Below are 25245 nucleotides of genomic sequence, written 5' to 3' on the forward strand. Positions count from 1 at the left end.
TTACTTTTGTGTTGTTGAAATTATCTGAGACCTTGCCAATCAGCTTGGTTTTATGATAAAAGAATTTTTGCTATGTTAATGGCTCTCGGGATTCTGCATAGAATAAATATTAAGTTTTGATTTACCTTATCAATATCATGCATTATAAGTGGTGTTGGTTTCTACTACATTGGAAAACAAAGAGAGACGATAAGGATATTATGATCTCTTTTATTTTGATGCTAATCATATTTTTTGTAAAGTGATTCTATTTCACTCAATCTGTAGACCCTTATGGACTGCACCCCTGGATTGATAACACACATTCTGTTTGATAGATCTATAGCTTAGATTAATAAGTCTTTGAACTTCCTTTAACTGAGATACAAAGAGGAACACAAGTACAACTTGGTATATACGTCTTGTGCAGCGCCTGGTTGTGTGTCTGGAGGAAAGCTTGTACATCCACAACATCCGAGACATGAAAGTGTTGCATACGATCCGCGACACGCCACCAAACCCAAAAGGCGTGTGTGCTCTGTCTCCGCACAACGAGCACGCCTACTTAGCCTACCCAGGAAGTGCTCAGGCTGGGGAGGTCCAGATTTTTGACACCATCACATTGGTGAGTTGACTGTCATGGCGAATTAGTCATGATTCTTGTATTGATTCTTGTTTTTTTAATGAATTAAGTGACTTGTCTCTGGCATTAGTGGGGTAATTATTGGCTCTTTCCTTTGCAAAACAAAAGTGTGCTAAAGGCATGATTTTGATTTTTTTTACTGTGAAAAGATGTTGTATGACGCGTTTCTGTAATTTTTCTTGCACACACATTTCACCCTCAAAAGGTTGATGAAGCTCACCCCTAAATGGTCTAAATTGTTTTTGTTCGGGCTCAACATTTACAATCACAATCGACACTTTGCTAGTCACAAATAAATTCTCTCAAAGGATGGCCTCTCACTGTGGAATTTGGAATTATGAAGTCCAAATCCTTGCTTGAGATGCATAAGATCTAAATGCATAGAATAAGAAATTTCCTGAACAGACTGGACGTGTATCACTTTCTGTTGTAGTTTGACAGGAAGAAAGGAGTCGTGTATGAAAAGGTTAGTGGCAAATCCGGCAATAGGAAAAAATTCATTGACTGAAAAAATTCCAGACCTGCTGTTTTGACAAGTATTGAAGATGTTGCAAAGCAAAGTTTTCATAAATTGTTGCAGAAGTTTAGGATGAGTAAATTTACAAGGCATGACTTGGAGCAAGATTGTGAATAGATAAAGGAGTACTAATTTTTTTTTCTTCTTTCAGAGAGCTGTGATCAATATATCTGCTCATGACAACCCTTTGGCAGCAGTTACTTTCAATCAACAGGGTACTCGACTGGGCACTGCTTCTGAAAAGGCAAGGAATTAGTGCAATGGCTATCCTATATACGTGTATGAGAATCATTGCATCGAATGAAAAATAGAGGTGTTTAGGAACACAAGATCAGACTGTAGAATCACATAGAACTGTCAGTTATGTCATTGTGCTTATCAGTATCAGTGTTGTAATGTTTCCCATAATGCGGCCAGTCAAGTGCAGTGTTGGTTAACCACTTTGCTTCTGCTCAGCGTTCCACATAATGTAAGTACAGCAGGTGAAATAAGTTGTAACATGAAGTAAGCTGTCAAACAGATTAACATTATATAATGTATATATATATAGCCTGATGGGTAAAACAAGCAAGAATCCCCAATGTTATTTTTAGGGATGAGGGGGGGGGGGGGCTGTAGCTCTGAGTGGTTAGTAAGCTCAGGCTCACAATAATGTCAAGTGTGTATCAATGTTGATGACACTGCATTTAGGGGGGGGGGGACTAAATGCCAGGTTGCTTTTATTTTCCTCCCTTCACACCCCATATTTGTCCGCAGGTTTGTGAATTTTTTTCAAATTTCTGGGGGGGTTTTCGGCTTAACACCTTTCATGCCCATTAAAGAAAACGTTTCTGTGTTGATCTTACTGAAAAACATTGATTAAAGGCACAAAAAACATCATTTTTCAGTGTCCATGGACTCTCATGCTAAGGAAATAACTAATGTTTGGCGGCCATTTTCTCACTAATTTTATCTGTAAAAGTCGGTGGCCCCTTCCCCCTTCATTTGCAAACGTCTCGACTTGTGTTAAAGATAAACGGATATTTCGACTTGTTTTAAAGATAAATGGATATTTCGACTTATTTTAAAGATAAATAGATATTTTTTTCATCCATAGCAAGACAAATGAACTAGCTTTAAGATGATATCAATAACTCAACATGCCCAAAACTTGAGGAGGGCCTTATTCCACTACGTCGTGACACAATTCTTCTTGTTACTTGGAATGTCCTTTAACCATTGGCATATACATTCTAAGACACAATGGAAGAAGATTATTTTGTTTTCAACTCCACAGGGGACCGTAATGCGTGTTTTCAGTCTTCCAGATGGTGATAAGCTGTTTGAATTCAGAAGAGGACTGAAAAGGTGATATATCGTTTTGTATATTGCTTTGCTATTATATTCAAAATGGAAGTATATTTGGACAGTTTGTAGTTTAGGCTTTTTATCTTTTTCGATATTGCTTTTTATATTGCTGTGGGTCCAATTTTTTTTATTTCCTAAGGATTTTAGGGGGGGGGGGGGGGGGGGGGGGGTTGGCGGTGTAAAAAACTATAATGTTGAATGGTGAATATGTCACTGTTGGTTTATTTATCAATTTCTATTATGGAAATGTTCTGTTGTGACCTCTTTCTCTTCTTTGTGTGGACTTAAGTTGTTTAGTGGTCATGATATAAGTCTTTGATAACAACTTTCTTTGGACTCCAGCAACTGCAGTAATGACTGTTACATTATATAATAATATTGGTGATGGGGATAATGATAGACTTAAAATGAGTTTATTAGTCTCAATAAACTTGTTTGTATAATTTTACCAGAAATATGATTGGATGTATCAATGAATAGGCAAGATTTCCAGTTCCGATATTATTAGCAGGTCTCTATCTATTTGGATTATTGGGCAATAAAACTAGTCATCTGTATGTAATGTTTCGCGTTGTTTTTTAATGGCGAAGAAACCTTGTTGATTAACTTACAGTTAGTTCAAGCTTTCAATACCTGTGTCTTTCTATTAACTTGCCCTTATTTATATTCCATTTGTGTAAATCATACCAAAAAAAAGAATCTTTGTTCTAATGCCTCTCCAACATGTATTAAAATAAACGTCTGTTTTTGGTTTGATGTGACACCTTCATGCAGCTGGTGAGCATTAGTTTTTCCCTCTACAAGTTTTTACACTCACAGGCATGATGATGAGTTATGACCTTATGCAGTTGCGAGCGCCATAAAACCCTGTACTAAACAAACAGTCATGATGAGTACTTGTTGGTGAGGCTTACCTTTTGAAAAGGGATAAGTGGCTCAACTTCGTTAGTATTGTGTTGTTTATGTATTTATTCCCCACTTTTTTATAATATTACTTGAACTGCTATTTTTTCGTGTGTTTCAGATGCGTTGATATCCAGTGCCTGGCTTTCAGTCTAGATTCTCTCTTCTTGTGCTTGTGCAGCAACACTGAAACTGTTCACATCTTTAAGCTGGAGGAGACCAAGGAAAAGTTAGTCCAGATGACACTTCTTTTGCAATCTTTTTTTTTTCTCATGCTTGTAAATTTAAGCCTGCTTGTTTGTTATGTAAACTCATGTTTTATTTTTAAAAAAGTCATTTATCTTTTTTTTTGGTAAATACAGTTATGCTCTATCTAGAGAATCGTGTCTGGAAGTTTGGGACGTTGCAGAATTTTGAATAAGGACTTCTCTCTCAAGCATTTAATATCTATATTACCACTCACTATATATTATTGGAACAGGATTTGGTGGCTTTTTGCTTCTCATTTTCAATTCATTATCATTTGTCTTGAGGGTACTTTTCTTTTTTTGAGGGTTAAAAATAAAAAGATTTAAGTGTAAATATACTAGACTGTGCAAAATAGCTGTGTCTAGTTGTGATGTTGTGGTCAAGATTTGATATTTTATTCTTTCAATGTCTCTACCCAGACCTCAGGAGGACAACTCTTGGATGGGTATGCTGAACAACACATTCAGAACCTCAGCCAGTTATCTTCCTGCAGGGATCTCGGATGTGATGAACCAGGGCAGGTCCTTCGCCACTGCGCGCCTGCCCAGTGCTGGACTGAAAAGTGTATGCACCATAACTTCGTAAGTACATATCTATGTGCTGACAGATATCACTTCGGTCCATTCTGTGTTTTTATGTCTTGTAATGTTTTAGTTCAAGAGGAAGACCAGGAAAGACCTGGCTGGGTGGGGTTAAAAAGGTCCTGGAACAGCATAACATATTTATCACAGACGCTACACACCTAGCACAGGACCGAAAGCTGCACCTCCCCTCGACATCCTAAGGATACCAGAGGAAGGAAAAAGTAAAAGTAATGTTTTAGTAGAATGTGATACTTACCACTCAAAACAGATCAATGCCTATGAGTCACAGGTCTGATTACTAAGAGAAATATTGGTGCTAAGAATCTTTTTTAAGCAGGTCATCTTCAATGGCATCAATTGCTTTTTCTCTCAAATTTTTTCTTTATTTTGCCATACGGATCATAGGTGCTAAGTTGTTCAAGTAAGTCTTTCTCGTAGTCACTGTCTACCAAGTTTCATGTCTCAGGAACCATTATTGATGTTGCTCTCTCTTAATGAAACGGTTGGTGTGTTTGAAAGGCATCTATGGTAGGTCCACTTGCTCTTTCCTCATTCACTATATCAGTATATGCAATGTATGCTCATCAAAAAAGGATGTATAATAACTATTAGACCTGCATGTTTGCCGACAATGGTCTGAAATCCGACAATCGCGAGCTGGCCGATGCTATCGCTAGGCCCACCTGTATTAGTCAATGTGCGAAGTGCAAGGCCTGGCCATCTGCCAGCATCCCCTTTTTCTCCCGTCGGCTTTGTCGGCACTTTCGTTTGCGACGTCGGCGTTTCCGACATAATTGTAGCAATGTAGGCCATATTATGCTCCTTGTTTGTTTTTGGGGTGTGTTTTTTTTTTTTTTCATTTTTGACTTGTGCTGGCCTTTTTACATGAGGGTTGTTACAGGTTCTTTATTGGGGTAGGGTTTGGGTTAGGGTTAGGTCTCGTCTTTATTGTTTGTTGGGGTGGTCGCTCGTCACTCGGATGTCCTTCCTTTTATTACACGCACAAAAGTTCTTATAATGGGGGTGTGCGCAAAATTTTCAAACAATCTGGTTGAGGCTCACATGCAGGTCTATAACTATCTCCAGTTTGGCAGCTGAAGAGCGAGTTAAGAGTAATTTCATACAGCAGCATTATAATAAGTGAGTATGTTCTTCTTAATTTTTCTCCAAGGGCAACAGTTTGATGTCCAGGGGAACTCAATAATTTCATGCTAACCCTTTTTATGTAAGCTTGTTGAATGTGTTTTCAGCTAAAATGTTCGTCTGAACTAAGGTTTTCTTTATTGAATTATTGTATTTTTTTTCTTGGTTATAGTTCGCTGTCTATGTTTACGATTCATTTTAAAAAGGCAAGAAACGAAAGGCTGCATGCAAAGATATGTGTCATGACGTGGTAGAATCATGTGCTTATAAATTTTGGGGCATATGGAGTTATTGGTATCATTTAAAAGCCTGTCCATTTGCCTTGCTTTTGATGGGAAAAAATGTCCATTTATCTCTGATACAAGCCAAAATATAGGCTATTGAAGGAAGTGGGGTTTGCCTGGTTTCAGAAGTAAAATTAGCGAGAAAATGTTTGCCAAGGCTGAATTATTTCCCTAGCTTGAGATTCTGTGGAAATTGAAAATTTACATTTTTTATGCCTTTAATCAATGTTTTTCAGTAAAATTCACACATAAATGTGTTCTTTAGTGGGTATGAAAGGTGTTGAGCCAGAAAAAAAAAATTTGATAAAAATTCCCAAACCTGCAGAGAAATGCCAGTTTTCAGTATTTTTACGAGCGCCTGATTTTACCACAGTGCCTCACATATTTGAAATATGCCTTTTCTCATTGAGTTTTCATTTGATACATAACCCACCATATTGTAGATGAAAGTATATTAGCGAAACAGAAGAATTACGAGGTCTGTCTCACGGAAAATCGGAATTTGGCTGTAATTTGAAAACTATTCAATATTTCACATTCTGCAAACGCACTTTTTGTAAAACAATCATTTAAGAATTTCCCGATTGAGCACCAAGAGCATCGCACAAACCAAACGAACACTACAGTTCTCCAAAGATGGCCTCCTCCTTGGAAAATTGGTCAAGGATAGAAGTGAAATGTGTTATTCGGTATCTGTCATAAATTAGGCCGTCCTGCTCAGTTCATCTGTCGGCCCATATAGCTTCTCTTGTAGCGTCAGTGGGGTTGGCCACGTTTCCTGTCTCAGGGCCGTGGGTGTGTATTTGTGTTACCAGTCACTTTTCCCATGATGGTGCCTCTGGAGTATGGTTCAGCATGTTAACTGTGACTGGTAGATGGTCCTGTAGGGATCTTTCGTCTCCTGGCACTCCAAGACGATGGAAGGCCCTCCAGTCGCTGGGGTGGACCCCTTCGAGGCTTGGGGCCCGGCACTGCACCTGCCTGGTGGGTCCTCACAGGGCGAGCACCATATCTAACGTTACCTACTTCAAGTGTCATATATTGCAGTATTACGTGGTATTGTGGTTCTCTAGAGTGCGCCTTGCGGCCCAATACCTCCGATTTCAGCACTCCAGCTCCAGGTCCAAGGACCTACCCTGGGAGCACAGGGAGGAATTGTTACCGGATCCCACCCGTAGCCAGGACTTAATGCGGTCCTTTTCCGCATGATGCTCCAGTCAGAGGACTCTAGGGCATTTAATGACGTGGTAGTGCCACCTACCACCTCACCCCATCCTGGTAAGAGCATCGCCAGTTGGTCCGGGGCTGCTTATTCAACATATTCACAGCTAACCTCCATTACAGTGGCTGTTCCCTATCCGCCACCTGGGACCCGCCGGGTCGGGGATGGTCGCCCCACCCTGGAGGTATATGAGTGATGTAGTAAGTTCAAAGTCGGGCATACGGATGTCAATGACAAAGTTCACCCAGGACCTTGTTTTTCTGCCATGACTGAGGACAACAAGAGTCGCGTTAATGAACTCATTCAAAACAGACAGGCGCCTAAAAATTCGCGAAATTTCCGAGTTGCTAAACATTTCAAAGTCGACTGTCCATAGGATAGTGTTTGATGAGCTGCACTATCGAAAGGTCTCTGCTCGATGGGTCCCGAAAGAGCTGACAGCTGACCACAAGGCGCAACGTGTTGAAGTGTCTCAGGTCTCAGCCTTTGTTGAATCGTTGTCGCCAAGCTGTCACGGGAGTCATGAACGCATCTGGAGACCTCCAACAATACTATGGAGCATTCCCGAGAAGCATTATTACAGGTGATGAGACTTGGGTACACCACATGACCCCTGAGATGAAGAGGGATTCAGTGGTTTGGAAGCACACGTTTTCACCTCCCCCGAAAAAGTTTAAAGTTCGGCCATCAGTGAAGAAACTCATGGCCAAGGTTTTCTGGGATGCCAAAGGTGTTCTGCTTCGTGACATTCTGGAACCAGGACAAACTGTTAATGCTAACAGATACCGCCAGACTTTCGATAAGTTGAAAGAGGTTGTGCACAAAAGAAGACCAGGGCGGTTTTTCAGCGGGGTCTTTTTGCAGCATGACAACGCAATGCCACACACCGCAAATGCTTCGAAAGACTGAATTCAAAGGTTCGGCTGGGAAGTTCTGCCACACCCCCCTCACAGTCCTGATTTGGCCCCTTCAAATTATCTCCTTTTTGGATTAATGAAACGCCATATTTCTGGACAGCGATTCACCGACGACGAAGACCTCGTGGAAGCCGTGAAAGATTGGTTGAAATCCCTGGACGAAAAATTCTTGAGGGAGGGTATCTTCTTCCTGATCCAGCGATGGGAAAAATGCGTCCAGTGGGGTGGGGATGACATTGAGAAATAAAGCACATGTTGAGGTATGATGTGTTACATTTTTATTATATTAGGACTGTTGCTTTTCCGGTTTTCCGTAGGACAGCCCTCGTATAATAGTAATAATCACAGTATCATAACTGGTATTTCACTAGAAGCTTCGAGGTGCAAACTATAGTGAAAAACAAAGGTTCTGAAAATCTACACAGTTGTAAAAGAAGACATTAAGATCAATGAGGTGCCAATACAGTACCTCTTTTACATATCTAGAAAGTGTTATGATTGCATGGGAAGAACAGTTTCTGATTTCAAGACCAGGTTAGAAAAAGCAAGGGGAGCATTTCAACAGTTACATTTTGTGTGGAGATCAGGAAGCATCAAAACAAGTACAGAGATCAGGATTTTTAAGACAAATGTAAAAAGTGTATTGTTGTACAGATCAGAAATATGGAAACTAACAAAACAGATTACAGAAGCTCATTAATAGTTGGCTGTGGAATATCATGAAAATCGACTGGCTGGACACCAACAGAAATCTGTTACTGTGGAAGAAAACCAAACGACCAATTGACAGGTTGATCAAAAAAAAAGATGGCTCTGAATTTGGCACATACTTAGAATACCAGTCCACAGCGAGACAAGACAAGGCCCGAGACCGACGCCCCAGGGTAGGAGTAAGAGAGGAAGGCCAAGATCCACCAGGGAGCAAGATCTGGAGGCATATCTCGGGCATATGTGACACAGCTGGCTGGGGGTCAACAAGATCTCCCAGAATGGACACAGGCCGAGAACCCATCATGGAGGCCTATACCCAATACCAGGGTGAATGGAGCTGATGATGGTGATGATGAATCACAGTAAATTGACTTCCTACTTGTAGGAATGTACTTTTTGCTGACCCAGAGAGCTGCTTCACTGTTGATTATTGAGCTTTCCACTTGTGGAAATACTGTCAATTAAATCATTTTAACATTTTAGAAAAGTAGGAGACAGATCAGCCAAATGCTTGCACTTGCAGACTTTAAAAGGTTGCCCGAAATCAAAGGTTAAGTAATTCACAAACTGAGTCGATGCTCGTCAGTTTTCATTTTTTGAAAAGTGAGTCAATGTGAGGATGTATTTTCAGTGATTACATTTTTAAAGAATTTGTTTCTGAAACAAAGCTGTGTAAGAGACAGTGTGGCCTATTCCCCTTTTAATGAAAAAGACCCCCTTCAATGACATAGGTATTTTAGTTTCATTGCCAGACATTAAAGGTCATGCAATGTTTTAGTTAAACCGTTGGTTGCTATGATAACACATATAGATATATATGTGATTTTGTTTATTTTTACTAATAGTTTAAATATAATTTTTCCTAATACACAGTATGGGTGTTTTTGTTCATGCTGTTTTGTAACAAGGAGCTGTGTGCTATAATTGATGTGTACATGGGTTTGTATGTGCAAGGTTGTTTTTGTTTTGTTTTGTTTTGTTTGGGTGGGGGGGGGGGGGTGTTAGAAAGAGAGACGGAGAGAAAGAATCGCTAGAACTGATGATGCTAGTGTTCTTTGTATTATTGCAAAATGTATTGAGCATTTTTTTGGTGGAAGTGTGTTTCTGAGTGATATTTATTATTATTAGCGTCATGCTGATATTGGGATGATAACAAAAGTCTAGCTGTCTGCAACGTCTTCAATGTTTGATTTTCCAGGCTTCAGAAAATCCCACGTCTGCTGGTGGCCACCCATGAGGGTCACTTGTACATCTACAACCTGGACACGGTGGAGGGCGGTGAGTGCACACTCCTGAGGACTCACACGTAAGTGGCCCGGCCCACATGGGGCTTTTCTCACTGCGCTGTATTGCAGTAGAACTACAGAGTGCTGTCAAAGTAAAATCTATATTTGAGACAGACATCCCCCATAATTCAAAGGTTGTGTTTACTGGGGTGCCTTGTTTCCCTGAAGTTTCTCGATTCTGGAAATATGGAATGTTCTAGACCCTCTGCTTCTTAAATGAAGATGTAGATTCATTTTTTTCCTTCACCAGCAAATTGTAATGTGAATGTTTCTTTTGTTGAACATCATATAAGTTCCAGAAGTCCAGTCTCTTCTCGATGGCACTTCCACACATGCAGAGTAATGTTTTAACAATGTGTCATAACAAAGTTTTTAACCTTTTCGCATCATGTCATGCCACGTTGGTGAGTGATTTTTTTTTCACTCCCCATCAATTCATGGCAGACAGTTTGGCACTCCTGGGCCTATTTATGTTTTCATTGCCATGGTGATGTTAAATTTTATTGTTACACTCTGTGCCTTGTTTTAATTTTTAGGGTCTAAATTTTGGCAATGCAGTAAAATCAAAACAATAATTTTTATTTTCGGCCATAAAAATAGATACAGATCTAGTTACTCTTGCTAATTATTTTTTTTAGGTGACTTGTAAATGAATGTTTGGTATTCCCACAACTGGTCATAATGACCTTATGAAAACTGACTTTTCAAAATACTTCTACCTGAACAGTTTTTTTTACTAAATGAAAAGGTGGTAAGGATGTTGTTGACAAGAGTGAAGGTCATGGTGACTGGTGATGATACTGACTTTGTAATATATCACAGCTGTTAAAACTTGACTAATTACGCTATGACAGCATACCTTCTTCTATCCTTTTGAAGTCTTTTGTCAGAGAAAGTAAATGTATGTCTTTTCATCTGTGCTGTCGAGAGCTTTGCTTTGATTTGACAGATACTCTTATTCCAAAAGAAAGTGATGATTGAGTTGCTTAAAAGTAACCTCAAATTTTGCACATATATTATATATATACACGTTTAAGGGATGGCGCAGGGTATAAAACTACATACATAGGGAATGTGCAGCTTGATGCGAAAGAGTTAACTTATTGTTGTCTTCTTATCACTGCCTTTTCTTTTTTGTTTCTAATCAGATCTGATATTTTAGTTAAAATGTTGTTGAATATAAATGAAATTGACAAAAGTAGAAGTACCAAACAATTATAAATAGAGTGCTATCTGGAAATGATAATTTGCTCCTTGATTTCAAATTCAAACAGTTATTTTTTAAAAACTTGCATCATGAGTGTTACAAAGAGATAATGTAATTAACAGAAAACTATTTTAAAGAATAATTTTTTGGTGTTTTATTACATTTGTTTTTCTGTGTCTTACTGACACGTGATAATTGATGTACCTATTATAATGTCTTTATTGTCTTTTACAATGTGTCCATAATATTTATAATGCAGTAACACATTTTAGTGATATTATATGTCTATTAAGTGCAACACATTTTCAGTGTTTCTCTTCTCTGTTTGTTACATTGAAGCCTCTGAACAGAATGAGGAAAGAATTGTTTGTCTGAATGTATTATGTAACTCTGTTCTACTGAATCTTATTATATCTTAAACTTTCATTTCCTACTCTTTGACAGTTTTTCTAAATCTAACTTCATGACTTGAGCAGAAGATTATTGGATACCTTCAAACAACTTCTTGGCTGTGGTTTCTCACTTTTTTCTATATGGTGCTGAGTGAGGATGAAAATATTTGCCATGTGTTTTCAGGGGCATAGCACATAGGTTCTGCTTCATTCTTGTTCTTTCGTTGTTGATTTCAGGTTGTCCTTTTTTTTGTCAGTGCCATGTCAACTGTGATTATATACATTCGAACCTGCCTTAACCGAAATCTATGTGAAACGGAAACCTGTCTTAACGGAATATCCCCGCTCCCCCCTTGATGTATTCCTCTTTAATTACCTGTATAAAACGGAAATCTGTCCAACGCGGAAATGGAAAGAAAAATCCACTCCCTTCCGAGGGTTTCACCCGTCTAAGACGGAAAATGCTTTGCCCGCTCAACCCTGATTTGAAACAAAACTCGCAAGTTTGGGTCCGCCGACTCTAAACTTAACGCTATGGCTATGCCGCTGGGCGAGGAAGGGGAGTACGGGTGCAATTTGGGGGTAGATGTTACCCCATCATGTGAGCCCTGAGCGATACAGATGGTCAGTGTGTGTGTGTGAAATCTCACGACTTCCCGTGAGAGTGCTCGTGTAGCGAGCCACTACAGAAACTTTCCTGGGTAGCCAGAAGTCAGAGGTGTGAAATTAGATAGACCAATGCCTGCCGCCCTGATCGTACGGCCAGCCGAGAAAAGAGTTCCTTGAATCGTTGTTACAATGATGGCAGTGAGGGGTGGCATTGGTGGGTGGGGCTAAGGGTGGAACCAAAGGAGATGTTCAAACGTTTCTGCTTTTAATAGGTCAAACAGTGGTCATATGAAAGGCAAGCACTGGTGGTAATTGGATAAGAAAGACTGGCGCGGCGCATGTCATTATCAGAGAGGATAGCAATTGAGACGTGTGAAGTTTTGACCACTGCTTGCTGATCGGACAAGTGATCCTTGATCCCACCGGCTGGGCCTTTGAACCCCCCCCCCCCCACACACCTCCATCTCCCCCTAAATTCCCCTGTCTAAGAAGGAAAATGTCTAAGACGGAATTTTTTTCTGGCTCCCTTGCGATTCCGTCTTACACAGGTTCGACTGTATCTGTTTTTTTTGTCACGTGGAACTGTGGTGTGTTTTTATTTCTGTCTTTTCCTTTGTCTTGTTCCTATCCTGATGACTAACAGTTCAGGTGACTCTGGTTCCAATCCTGAATTAAAAGTTCTTTGAGTTTAAAGTGTTTTGGTTGGGCTCTCCCATCAAGTCTAGCCTTTTATAAAAAGAGGGTTTAACTGTTCCGAGAGTTATCTATACCACCATTTTGTACCATAAAATGTCAGAACAATCTCTGGTCTCTGTGATACTCTCTTCTTCAGTTGTGACTCTAAATTTCAATATATTTTCTCACTGTCCACCAAAATAGTGTGAGCAGTTTGTTAAAATTCATTTCATGTCTCTTGTTATGACTGTTAGTTGGAGGTCATCACTTATTTCTTTTCTTTCCCTTTGTTTTTCCTTTTTTTCTCATGACTCTATGACTGTCTCTGTTTTTTTATTTCTGAGTGATTGGTTTGTGCGGGCTGTGATTAGGTTCTTCTACTTCTTTTATAAGTTTATTGTCTCAATTTGTTTTGTGATGAAGCTTGGCCACTTTGGTCTTGAGTCACTGCACCCTTCCATTTATCCTCTCGTAAGTTGATCCGTTTGTCTGGCTGGCCTACACTCTGTGGTGTTGAGCTGTGTTGTTTGATGAGACTTCATCTCTGGTTGTCCAGACTGGAGGGCCAGGCGCTGGAGCATCCCACAGCATCAGAGGAGGCCTCAAGCACCGACCGACCTTTGACCCAGGCCACTGGTGAGGATGCCTCATCCTCCTACGCAGCCACAGTTCGACGGCCTCACTCGGCCTCCTCCTCTTCCCCCTCCCACGCGACAGGAGGTAGTGGGGAGGCCGCTGCCTCGGCCCCAGCCCCTTCAGGTAAGCTGGCGATGACATCTGTGGCTCCTCCTGGCGTTGGGGAGGCATGGCGTGGAGGTAGAGGAGGAGGAGAGCGCAGCTCTTACGCAGCCATGTTGAAGGGGAAGGGCGGCGGGGGCCCCCAGGAGGTGACGGCCGAACTCTGTCTCCTCTCGGTGCTGGACGAGCTGAGAAGTGACGGAGGTAAATCATATGGGACCGGGTTCCTCCTACCCCTTGTCCCCTCCAATACCCCTTCCCCTTCTCCTGGGGAGATTGTTTTTCTTGATGAGGCGTGCACCGAACACACTCTTATCAAAGTTCAAAGTTATGCTGTGCTGTTGATATTCATCATGGAAGTCGCCAAGAGAAGAATGATTGTCTCAGTGGGATTTCAGTGTTGATGAATGACTTCATGGCTTGCGTGTCGCAGCTTTGGACTTTTGATAAATCATGTCATGTGCACGCCTCACAAACAACTCCTTCTCCCCCCCTAGTATACAGTGTGCAGCAAGGTGCATTTGTAGCGCTTATTGTTGCACGTTTCTCTCCACGCACACGCGTTATCCGTTGAACTTTGTTTACGTCCTCGTGCTATCGTTTTGTACTCTTTCTCAAACTTGAGTTGTGGTTTTTGCTTGTAGAATCTTGTTTTCTGAGGAAGATTTGGTTACTTGTCTATGTACACTCAAAATACATTTTGGTTTGTTTTGTGTTTAGTCAAAATGCAGTGTAGTATATTACGTGCATTTTGCTCCGGTGAATATTTTATATTGCTGCATGTCTACAATTTACATTTAGGTGTTGTGAGCTTTCTTGTTCTTGTGTAACCAAATTTTACTAACTTATTAAAATAATGATGTTTTTTGAGGAAAAAAACTAACATTTGTCTCAAAGGTTGTTGAGAATGCAGACCAGTTTAAATAACATGACTGTGTGATAGACAGATAAATTGCTTGTAAGGATATATAGTAGTGTTTCTCTTAAGGGACTTTGTCCCATCAATTAAATTTATGGGAAAGTATGGTGTAAAGTTTTTATCATGAAAGTCTGGATGTCATGGCCTTTTCTAGGTCATAGCTGTAGACTAAATTGGTTTACCTTTAGATCTTGCATGGGTGGTTGGCAGCTGCTCCTGTATGGTTTACTCCCTCTTCCTCTATTTCAGTGTTCATTTTGTACAAAACCTAGCTCTTACTTCATTTTGCAAACTTCACAGTGCATTAAAGGTAAAGTTTTATTTGTACAATCTTCACTTCAAATCAAGGCATTCATAGATGTACAGACAATTCTTGAATTCAACACAGTTCTTCTCTGAGGCATTTCCCTTGGAGAGAGACTGACACAAATGAAAAGGGAAGAAGAGAAATTGGTAATGGATAAAGTAAATATGGTTCAGGACCTTTGTCTCAGACAGCTGAAAAGAGACTTAAAAAGTGAAGACTGGTTTAGATAAGACTGCTCAAAGACGGAAAGTGAGCCAAATTCTTAAATTATTACTTAAAAAAAACTTGGCATACACGTGCTCTAAAGAAACTGAAAAAAAAGAAGGCTGATTCATTTATGAGATGAAACTAGCAAAAGCAAGCCATTCCCCTCTATATTTGCTAAAAAATAAGGCATAAGCACACATAAACAAACATGAAAAAAGTATGATTCAAATATGAGATAAAACTGTGTTATAAAGGTAGATGCACATTGCGCATCATGTAGAAGACATAATGAGCCATACAGTGTAAGAAAGAGAGGTCATAAAGATAACAGTAAAAAATACCATTGCTGAACAGACACTTTTTGGAATATCCAATGATGTTGGTAGTATTGACAGTATGTATGGAATCAGGTGTTAATGGGTGTTTTTTTTTAAACAATCACTGATAATTTAATTAAAAAATGGTGGTTGGTTTTTTTGTATTGTTAATGGAGCTATCAGTAAACTCAAAGGAGAAATTAATTATAGATGTACAAAAAATGTGCCATAGAATCAGAAAATATGCTTTGGGAGGTTAGAAAACAAAATAAAAAAGGTGATAAGTAAAAAAGCATCAAGAAATTTATTAGAGTCACAAGAATAGAAAGGTCAAGTTTAGAATCAGAGCTGCAGCTCTGTTGTTTTTCAAGTACAAGTGAGCATCCTGTTTGAAGTGGCTCTTTCCTCCAGGTGTTTTTGTTGTTTATTTGTGTTTTTGCGTCCAAGATTCTTCTGTTGATCTACTCTCCTGTGGTCTGTTCACATAGTTTAGTCAACAAGTTCATGTGGGTGTAGTATCGTTATTTTACTAGAGTAAAGGCTAGAGCTACCCAGAGGACAGAGCCTGGTGGGTCCTCTACCTTGGCGTGAAGGGGAACTGCTGCTTTGCTGTGAGGTATAGTTTCTTCCCCTCCCCCCCCCCTCCTCCCTCCCTTTTCTCTCTTTCTCTTTTTCTCTATCCCTCTTGCTGTCCCTTGTCTCTCTCTATCTACTGCCTGTCTCTATCTCTTTTCTCTTTCTCTCTCCCTATTTCTCCGTCTTTGTATCTCTCATCTAGCACTGTACCCTGAGTTACCATTATGTCTTTTACAGAAAAAGAATTTTGTTTGTTTAACTTTTTAGACTTTCAAAAACTGTCTTCAGTCTGGCAATTTATGTTGCATTTTCTTTCACATTTTGTGTAACATCTTATATTAATTTCTTATAATTATATTTGGATTTTCAATTCACTAACTGGCTGTTGAAAATTAAACTATTTACATTCAGTTGAATTATTTATTAGTTGGAAATATGCAGCTATGTGTTGGTAAGTTTCAGGGGTTATATTCATAGATTTGTATTCTGCAAATGTATTGTGTCTGTAGTCAGTTACTGGTGTTTACCACACATGGAAAAGTTGTTTTTTGAAAAGTCACCGACAGATCTAAACACACTAAGGGACTCGAATTAATTTGTCAAAATATCAATACATTTAAATTATAAGTCTTGAGTAATGAATTTTAACACATGAGTTTTCCAGCATGTTCAGCAACGGGTTTCTATTTTTTTATTTTCTACCTTCTTAAATCCATAGTCTCTCAAAGCTGATGTGACATGATTGTCGAGAAACTTTTCTCTCTGAAAATTTTTAAGTGGACACCTTCTCCCATCTATGATAGCAAGTTCCCAGTTTGGAAGCTTCATAGTTATATTTGGCTTTTCCCTGTGGGTGGGGGTAAATGGCTTTGTTATTGTCCTGGTATTTTAGTATGCCGAAAACTACAATTTTTTTGCGGACATGGGTGTTCACGAAGCTGCAGATTATTTAGTGGCAATTTATTAAAGGCAGGTGAGAGCTTACTCTCTCTCTGTATGCTTTCTCTATGAATGTCACATCATTTGCTCAGTGAGTTGGCTTAGATTTTTTCAGGGAGAACTGCAAGATGGGAGGGAGAAAGAGTATTGGGTGTTGGTAGATGCTGTTAGTCGGGGAAACCTGAAAACCGCCAGGTACATGAATTGTTCATTTAAAGAAATATAGAAAATATTGTACAGATTTGATGCAAAAAGATATTCACAACTTTTCATTGCAGTTTAAATAGTGATTTTTAAAACATTATCATAATTTATAAATCTTTTATACTTGAAAGTTGTTCTTTTTCTGCATGGTCTTTTAGTATAAGTGACAAATTCTCATTGAGTTTTTCTGTGTGCTGCATTCTGAGCATTGAGGAAAAACCACTTGGTTTTATTGACTGGTTATAAAGAATTATGGTGAGCTGATGCCTGCTGAAAAGCATCTAGAACAGATATTTAAAAGGCGTCCTTTACTGATTTTTGTCCTCTAGTCTGTTATTCTGCTTTTGGTGTTTTTTGTTTTTCTCTTGTGTTAAATGGCTAAGTATCGTGCTCACATGGATACCTAGTAGCCATGTGGGCATCGAGGAAACAAGCAGGTAGATAACCTGGCGAAGAAATCCTTATCCCTTCTGTTGGGATTAACGACGAACATTCTCCCACAGACTGACTTCAAAAATAAAGTAAAAAAGTACACCTCCAGTCTGTGGGAAGGCCATTGGAAAAAACAAACAAATAGCAAACTGCACAACATTAAACCCAAACTAGGACCGCGAAATCCTTTGGGCCTCTCCAGAAGAGACGAAGTCATTTTTACTCGATTACACATCAGACACACGGCCCTAACAGTAACACACCAATACCTCCTTCAGGGAGAAGAGAAGCCGTTCTGTGTCTGATGCGACACAGATTTTACCGTTAGACACATTTTAACCGAATGTCTAGACTTCGGTGAGACCGGAAGGAAATATTTTGAATGCAAAAAATTGCAAGATAATTTTTCCGTCGTTGTTCTCAACAGAATTTTAGATTTTATTAAGTCCAATGGCCTTTATGGGAAATATAAAGAAATAAAATTGTTCAAAATTTGTATATTATTTAAAAGAGTTGTTTTAAATTGAATTTACATCGAATTTAAATATTTTAACATTTTAAAGTCTGATAGTTGACCAGCCGTGCAGTGAACTGTTGCGAATGCAACCAACTTGTGTTTCGCCCGTTCGTATGACCTTATGCAGTTGCAAGCGCCGTAAAACCTCATACTAAACTAACAAAAAATGGCTAAACATTTGTTGATTAGTTTCTCTCTGTAACTCAAACACATTTTCTTGTGTAGGTGGTTGACGGGTGCTCTAGTCTGGTTTGCTCCTTCTTTCCTATCAAACATCTATCGTCCTTATCTCTCCTTATTTTTTGTGTACGTTACTGTCTTGTAACACATCTATTGTTTTGCACCTTATTGTGTTGCAAGTGCCGTGAAACTTACTAAAAATAACGTTATCTTGTCTTTGGAGTGAGTTTCCTTTTCTCATTCAAAGTGTGAGACTTATCTAGCAGAACGTAGCAATTAGGTCTGTTCTTATTATGAAAGGTAAGCTCCTGGTTGTCTGTTGTTGTCTGCTGCCTTATGTTGTGTGCTTGCTATGTTTTACTGTGCACCCATTGCCCAAGTTCACTTCTGGACATTTTTCTGACCTAACACTCCAGAGAATATTGTGAGTCTTTCCTGAAAAGGGTCTGAAATGCCTGTCAAGGTATTTAGTGGACTAGTTTGCTAGGAACTGCTATTCTCAGCCCTTATGACCTGATAAACTGAACACTTGCATGATCAAGAGAAGAGTGCTTGTTTTGAATGTGCTCTGTGCCAAAAAAAAGTTAATTTCGAGAGGAAAAATGTGGCTCTTTATCAGGCCAACCTGATTTATTCAACTTTAGTTGTTGGTTGGAGTTTTTTCCCAACATTTTGAAATGCTAAATGATTGTCTTTGATTGAACCTCCTACTTTTATTCCATGAAAGGATGTCGAGATATGTTGGACTCATGACGGATTAACATTCGAGATGGCGATGCAGCTTTGGGTACTGGCTTCTCCAAGACACTTTTGCTGCTCTTGAGAGAATAACTTCTGGGTGGTTGGTGGGCCTTTTCATGTGGTCTGCTTCTTTTATTTTTCAGATAGTGTCACCATTGTCATTATCTTTATCTGCTTCCTTTCTCTTCCATGTCTCAAAAAACAACAACCCCAAACCATAAGACTTTTTTTTTAGGTTTGAATTCTCCTCCACTGCCCTTTAGGTTATGGTAAGTTTGGTAGCGTTTGAAAGTTGAGGTACTGAGAAACTTAAATGTTTGTGATGGGGGGTATTTATGGTGGAGGGGGTATAATGAGGTTCTACTTCAACAGTACAGTCCACATTTCTTGGAATATTTCTTTTAGTAACAACATATTTCTGTATGTCGTAGTAACCAGCTGAAATTCAATTGTGGTAGTCATGAGTGGATGTTTATCTTTATAGGGTTTTTTTAGATGCTCATTGAATTGAATTAGGTCTATTTTTTTTCATTTTTAAAGTGAAAATTCTCGCACTGAAGCTTTTTTCTGTGAAAGCAACTGCTGTAAAGACATCAAGTCTGAGATGAAAATGGCTGCCTGTAAATATTTTACTGAAAAAAAGGGGATAACTACAGCTGGGGTGCTGTTTATGGTTTATATTTGTTACCTTCTCTGCTGTTGCCTAATCATGGAAATATTCCTTACACAAATGGTCGTGTTGAAACAAAGAATTGGTGGCATTTGCTTTTCTCATTGTGATGTCTTGTCATCTTTAGTCTCCGTTAAAATCTGAGCTAAGAATTAAGATGTTTGGTGTGCTTAATAAATCTGGTGTTTTGAAGATGTCTTTATAGTTGTAGTGTCTTACTCATTTCAACACTTGATGACTGTAGCACCGTAGCTTAAGTCTGTTGTCATCATGCAAGAAAGCATGTTACGATTTTGTTTTACTGTTTATGTAGAATGGGTGTCACCCTTACTGTAATTACCGGATCATCGAAGGATTCCTTACACAAATACCCATGTTGAAAGCTTTGGTTTGGTTTTGATTCCTCTAAGTATATAGTGCAATACTGGTGGCTCACACTCCTTTCCAGCCCCTGTATTTTGTTGTCAACTTTCTTTTTCACCAGCATTAAGCTATCAGTTTTATGTCAGCATATTTCACTATAATTTAGGTAATGATTATGATAGTAGTACTATTAATAGAATTAGTTACCCTGAGTGTAGTTTGTTGGCCTGAGCAGGCTTTTGATTCTCTTTTTCTATGTCCTACTTTTCCTATATTTATTGGTCATTTTTGTTTCTTTGTTGTTTCCTGTCTTTTTTGGGGGTTTTTTGGCAGCAGTATATTACTGGGTACTTGTATGTGGGTAATTTTAGCTGCTCTTTTACATGTATGAATTTATTATTGCCCTACTGGACTCAAGTAGGTCATCTTGAAAGCAGAATATTTTTCTTTAATATAAATAGTTTTTTTCAAGTCTAAACAGAATAAGATGTGTAATAGTCATGCTGTTTAGAGTGGTTCTTATGTTATTTGCTTAGAATGTTGGAGTGTAACTTTTAAACTTTTGCAGGTTTGTACTGATAACCTTTGTGTTTGCCCCACACAGACTCCCTGCCGTACCAGGAACCCCTCGATGGGGCTGTTGGAGGGGAGGAGACGATTGGAGCTCTGCGGATTCATGATGACAGTGAGTTCCCTCCCATGTCGCACAAGACATCATAAACAGCAGGACTTATCGCTGGATGGAAACTGTTACCGCATTGGCAGAGACAAATTGGAGGTCCCTTGTCTGTTATTGATAGTGGCACAAAAATGGCACAAATACTTTTTTGTTTGCCTTGCCAGTGTTGGAAATGTTGCTCAGTTTTCTTGATAAAAGATAAGGACATTCTGCTTTTGTTTCTCTTTATGTAATTCAGCGTGGGTGTTTTAAAAAATTGATCTCAAAACTAGTTTTCTTTTGATATTTGCTTTGAAAATACTTCCAAGTAATGATTATCTTACTTTGTTTATCCCATTGCAGTAATTTTGGTTTTTGACTTAATTTTCCTACATATATATTATGAGACTTGACATACTAACATCGATGTCATGATCTCTTTCTAGCTGAAATGAAAGCACATTTTTGAAAAAAATATACCTGCAGGGAGTATTTAAATGAGCACAACATTTTGTTAAGGGAAAGTAGAATTTTGCAGCAGATGTTGTTAGACTGGTTAGGATACTAAGACACTGACTCTAACTGCTTTATGAAGTTTTATTTTGAGTTTTGGATGTGTATATACCAAGGTGTCCATTGAACTAAAGAGAGCTGCTTACAGCTGAGCTATGGATAATTCGTGGACAAAGCAATGGCCTTGATGGCTAGTGTTTTGACCCTTGGTCTCAGCTGTACCTTACCTAGAGAATGGGAATTGTGGGAACAGCTGGGGTGAAGAGGAGCTGAGATATGTTGGCAATGTACTATGGTATTGATATTTTTGCTTTTGAGTTCAATTTGATATGTTCAGGGGGTGTTTTGCGGATGATGTTTTAGGTATAATGATGTAGCTATTTCCTCTGTTGAAGGAGCATTACTGCACAGAGAGAAGGTAAACAAGACCATGAGGCTTTAGGGTTTAATGTCAGGGGATGAGGTAGAACTCCCCTCCGCCAATTTCTTTTTTAATAGGACAATTTTCTGTTTGTATGAAAATGATTCCGAAGGGCACACACTCAAAGCATTCTGAATTAAAAACAACAACTACAAAACAACAACATATGAAAATAATGTAAAAGTCATTGACAACCTAAGGTGGTTCTATGTGTTGAACGATTCATTTGCATACTCACTGACTGGTTCCCTTAGTGTTTGTCAGTGAAGGTTCTACAAACTTTCCAGTCTACTAAGGTGGTGAAACACATTTGTGCAATAAGAACTTTTTTCTTCATGAGCTGGGTCAGTACTCTGTTCCGTTTGAAATTCCCTTTTTGTTTTTTGATGCTGAAATTATATGCAGCTTTAGCAATTATTGATGACTTGTATAAGTCAAGTTGCATTACACCATCACCAATCCCATACACATGTGAAATTATAATATATTTTCTTCTGTAACATTGATCATCTCTTCATACCTAACTTTATTTCATTTTCTGTGGAGAGTGGTGACTGTGGTGGTTTGTTAAGAAAAATGACTTGGGCATTTATTGTAGGAGTGTGACGATGTAATAGTATTCATAAAACCTCCGTTCCCTTAGCCAATGTTCTCGTGCACCTGCTTAGTAGAGCGGACACCACTCTCAGCTGCTACTTGTCTTCCTGCGTGCCCTGTCTCTGTGTGCTTCAGTAGTGTTGAACCACTGGCAATGCGCTACGCTTGAGTCAGTCTGAGCTTATGTCTCTCTGTTGCTGCACTTGAATCATTTGAGTCGTGGAATTATATTGTTCTAGGTTTTTTTTTGTCTCGGAGTATGGTGTGAGAGAAATTATTTGTTTTCTTCTGATTTTGACAATAAAGCACTGAGTAGACAAAAAGGATAAGTTCAGGTTGCTGGTGTTTCTAAGAAATCTGAATTTGTTTTATTCTTTTTTGGGGGGGAGGGGGTAAAAAAATAACTCCATTAGATGGATTTGGGGCTTGAAAAATGAAAGTTTAGTTTGGGTGGGAGAATGATTTAATGACATAATAGAGTGTTGATAGGTTTAATTAGATGAGGTGAGACGGCAGGAATGGTTGTGATGAGTAAAATGTTCTGGTTTAGCTAGAGAACATAGTCTAGAGGGTCCCATACTTGATGAAAAGACTATACAACAGCTGTGGTTAGGACAACTGAAGTGATAAGCAGCAATAATGACCAACTGAAATGCATAGTTTTAGAACGTGAGATAGTGGATATGCTGCAGTGTGATACATAAACGGGAGAGATATATGAAATTTTGTAAGAAATTAACCTATTTATATGACAGCATTATGTGGTGAATACAGTGGTGTGGTGAAGGAAGTTTTTGACTTGTCAGACGAGATGCCTTGTGTTGTGAATGTCATCTCGTATTGTCCCTTCGGGTCACATATTTTATAATTTCCTGATCTTTGGCTTACATTTGAAAATCTGTGTGGCTGATGTAATATCTCTTTTTCTGCATATTCTAACCATGTAAATGGGTGTGTCAGAACGAGACAAATCTGTGATGCTGTACATAAAAGTCACATGGAACCTTTGTGCACAAGAGTGTCAAGATTCTTTCTTTTTTTTTTTTCTGGTGCATAAAATAATATTGTGCGTATTACATGTACATCTTATTTGTAAGTCGGGATCACATCAGCTGAGTGTTTGTTATGAAGACCTGCCACTTCAGACCTTTGTTTCCTTTTATTTGTGCCTTTTACATTTGATGGTCACTGCAAATTGCTCTGCACTGTTGTGTTTGTGTAAATTTGATATTTGGAAATAGACTACGACTGGGGTTGAATGTGGAAGGATATAGGATTGTGTGTGTACTAGTAGATCCTACTTCTTTCCTACTCCTTATTATTTCTGAAGCTTTATTTTGCTGTCTTTCAGTTTCAAGACAAAAGTCACCCTCACTGTGTTGATTTATAGTCCTCTTTTCTCAAAGAAATGGAGGAGAAAGTCTATAATGCACCAGGATATGGCGGCTTGGAGCTGCTTTGTTCATGTTTGTCAAAGCTGCCTCAATTCTCTTATCTTTAAGATGACAATGGTGTAAAACTGCTTCAACAGTCTGAATATGGATGTCTCCCCCCATTTATGCTTGATTAGATGGGTGCTTGAAGAAACCTGTTTACTGGTACTGATTACACACCATATCCAGCTAGTCAAAGATGTTCATTCAACTCCCAGAATTAGAATAGCAGCTGAATGCTTTGAAGTGAACGAATCATTGTTCACAGCTAGGATGATGAATGCTCACTCTGTGTTTGTTATACTTAACAAATGGTCTGTGATGTGTAGACGTGAATTGCATATATATAATATAGATAAGCTGTAGGTTGTCCGCAGAACTTCTTGCTTCCAGTATTTGAAACTTTCTCTTCTTGGTTGAAAATGATTCCATTTACATACCAGGAAGGTCTTAGAATAACTGTCAGCGTGTTTGCAACTTCTACAAACCTGTTGGACAAGTTTGTGAAGAGCCAAAAAAAAATTTACAAGCCATTGGCCTATAGGCTATGGGAAAGCAGTGCACAGAAGTAATGCAAAGCTTTCCTTTCTTGGGTCGTTTTTGTTTGTTTTGTTTTTCAATAATGAACTTTGTATTTTGTTCCCAATAGAGACTTAACCTGCTCTTTCAATTAATCTGGTGTGTGTATATGAATGTTTTGCCTACTGACTCCAATGAGTTGATGCTTGTGGTGCTGCAAATTGTCCTATATATTAGTCCAATCATATGACATTGTTTGTGTGTGAAATGATTCTTATTGCGACTTGTGGAGGAAAATGGAACAGTTTCATGTGCGTGCTGGTTATAATGTCTCAACGCGAAGAGGTTGGAGAAGATATATATTTTATGTAGTGTGGGGTAATAAATAATCCCATGAAATGATAACCTGTTGTAAAATAGTACACTGCGGATTAGAGGGGGGGGGAAATTTTGTTTGATGAGCGCATGGCAGCTCTTAGTTTAAACTGTGGGGTGAGATTACCAAAGATTCGTTTAGCCCAAAGCACTGAAAGGGTCTGTTCTTTATATGTGTGTGTGCACTTGTTTTGTCTGCACCCGCTCTCCCTGCTATTCCTACATTTTCTCCTGCAAAATATACGCATCCCTGTACCCTATCGATGGTGTGAACTTAAACTTAAACTCATTTCAGGGGTGGAGGCCGGGGTTGGTCTGTCTGGGGTTTACGGTATTTTTTGTTCTCTTATTCCCATTTGCAAGTACGCGTATTTCAATAAAAATGTAAAACTTCTATGACTGTAACAATGTACAGTGTATCATGTATATTTTCTTACTTTCTTGGCATCAATGTGAACTTCATGAACTCAAATGCTGTATCAATAAAATTATGCCAGTGGCTGTGGTCTTCTTCTGTTCCTTTTTTATAAACTATATAAAACTTTTCAGTGTGGGTGATCGGTGGGTGCTCTGGTGTGGTTTGCTTCTTCCTTTTAAACATTTATGGTCCTGATCTCTCCTTTTTTTGTTTGTTTCTCTCTTGTAACACCTCTAATCTTCGGCTCTTTTATGACCTTATTTATTGTGTTGCAAGTGCCATAAAACTCTTCATTCCTCAGGTACTCAATTAATTTTTTTTTCAAGCGTGGCATAAATTAAAGAAAAAGAAATTTCCCAAATCAGAACCATGACTAGGGTACCCGGTACTTGTAAGGTTTCAATTTTTTATGCTAGGGAGAAATAGAAACAGAACCAAACTCTATGTTGTTATAAGTTGCTAGTCAACATCTTTTTAAAAATAATGGCTATATTCGTTATGTATGCATGTGGGGTCGGTGGCCGAGTGGTAAG

General features: G+C 38.9%; 1 protein-coding gene across 2 annotated transcripts in view; it reads left to right on the top strand.

Moving 5' to 3' along the window:
- The window catches only part of LOC101852564 (WD repeat domain phosphoinositide-interacting protein 2), a 31103-nt gene extending 6308 nt beyond the window's left edge, over positions 1–24795 (top strand). Inside the window, exons 4-11 of one of the 2 annotated variants that reach the window (XM_035971518.1) lie at positions 410–604; positions 1291–1383; positions 2416–2486; positions 3511–3618; positions 4058–4219; positions 9698–9805; positions 13225–13610; positions 20383–24795. In XM_035971518.1, the coding sequence (XP_035827411.1) occupies positions 410–604; positions 1291–1383; positions 2416–2486; positions 3511–3618; positions 4058–4219; positions 9698–9805; positions 13225–13610; positions 20383–20498 (1239 nt within the window). In that variant the 3' untranslated portion in view covers positions 20499–24795. The remainder of the gene's footprint in view (positions 1–409; positions 605–1290; positions 1384–2415; positions 2487–3510; positions 3619–4057; positions 4220–9697; positions 9806–13224; positions 13611–20382) is intronic. The other variant, XM_005105074.3, reaches the window with a different exon arrangement.
- The last annotated feature ends 450 nt before the right edge of the window (positions 24796–25245 follow it).

The sequence above is a fragment of the Aplysia californica genome, unplaced genomic scaffold, assembly GCF_000002075.1.
Source record: "Aplysia californica isolate F4 #8 unplaced genomic scaffold, AplCal3.0 scaffold00451, whole genome shotgun sequence".
Taxonomy (NCBI): domain Eukaryota; kingdom Metazoa; phylum Mollusca; class Gastropoda; order Aplysiida; family Aplysiidae; genus Aplysia; species Aplysia californica.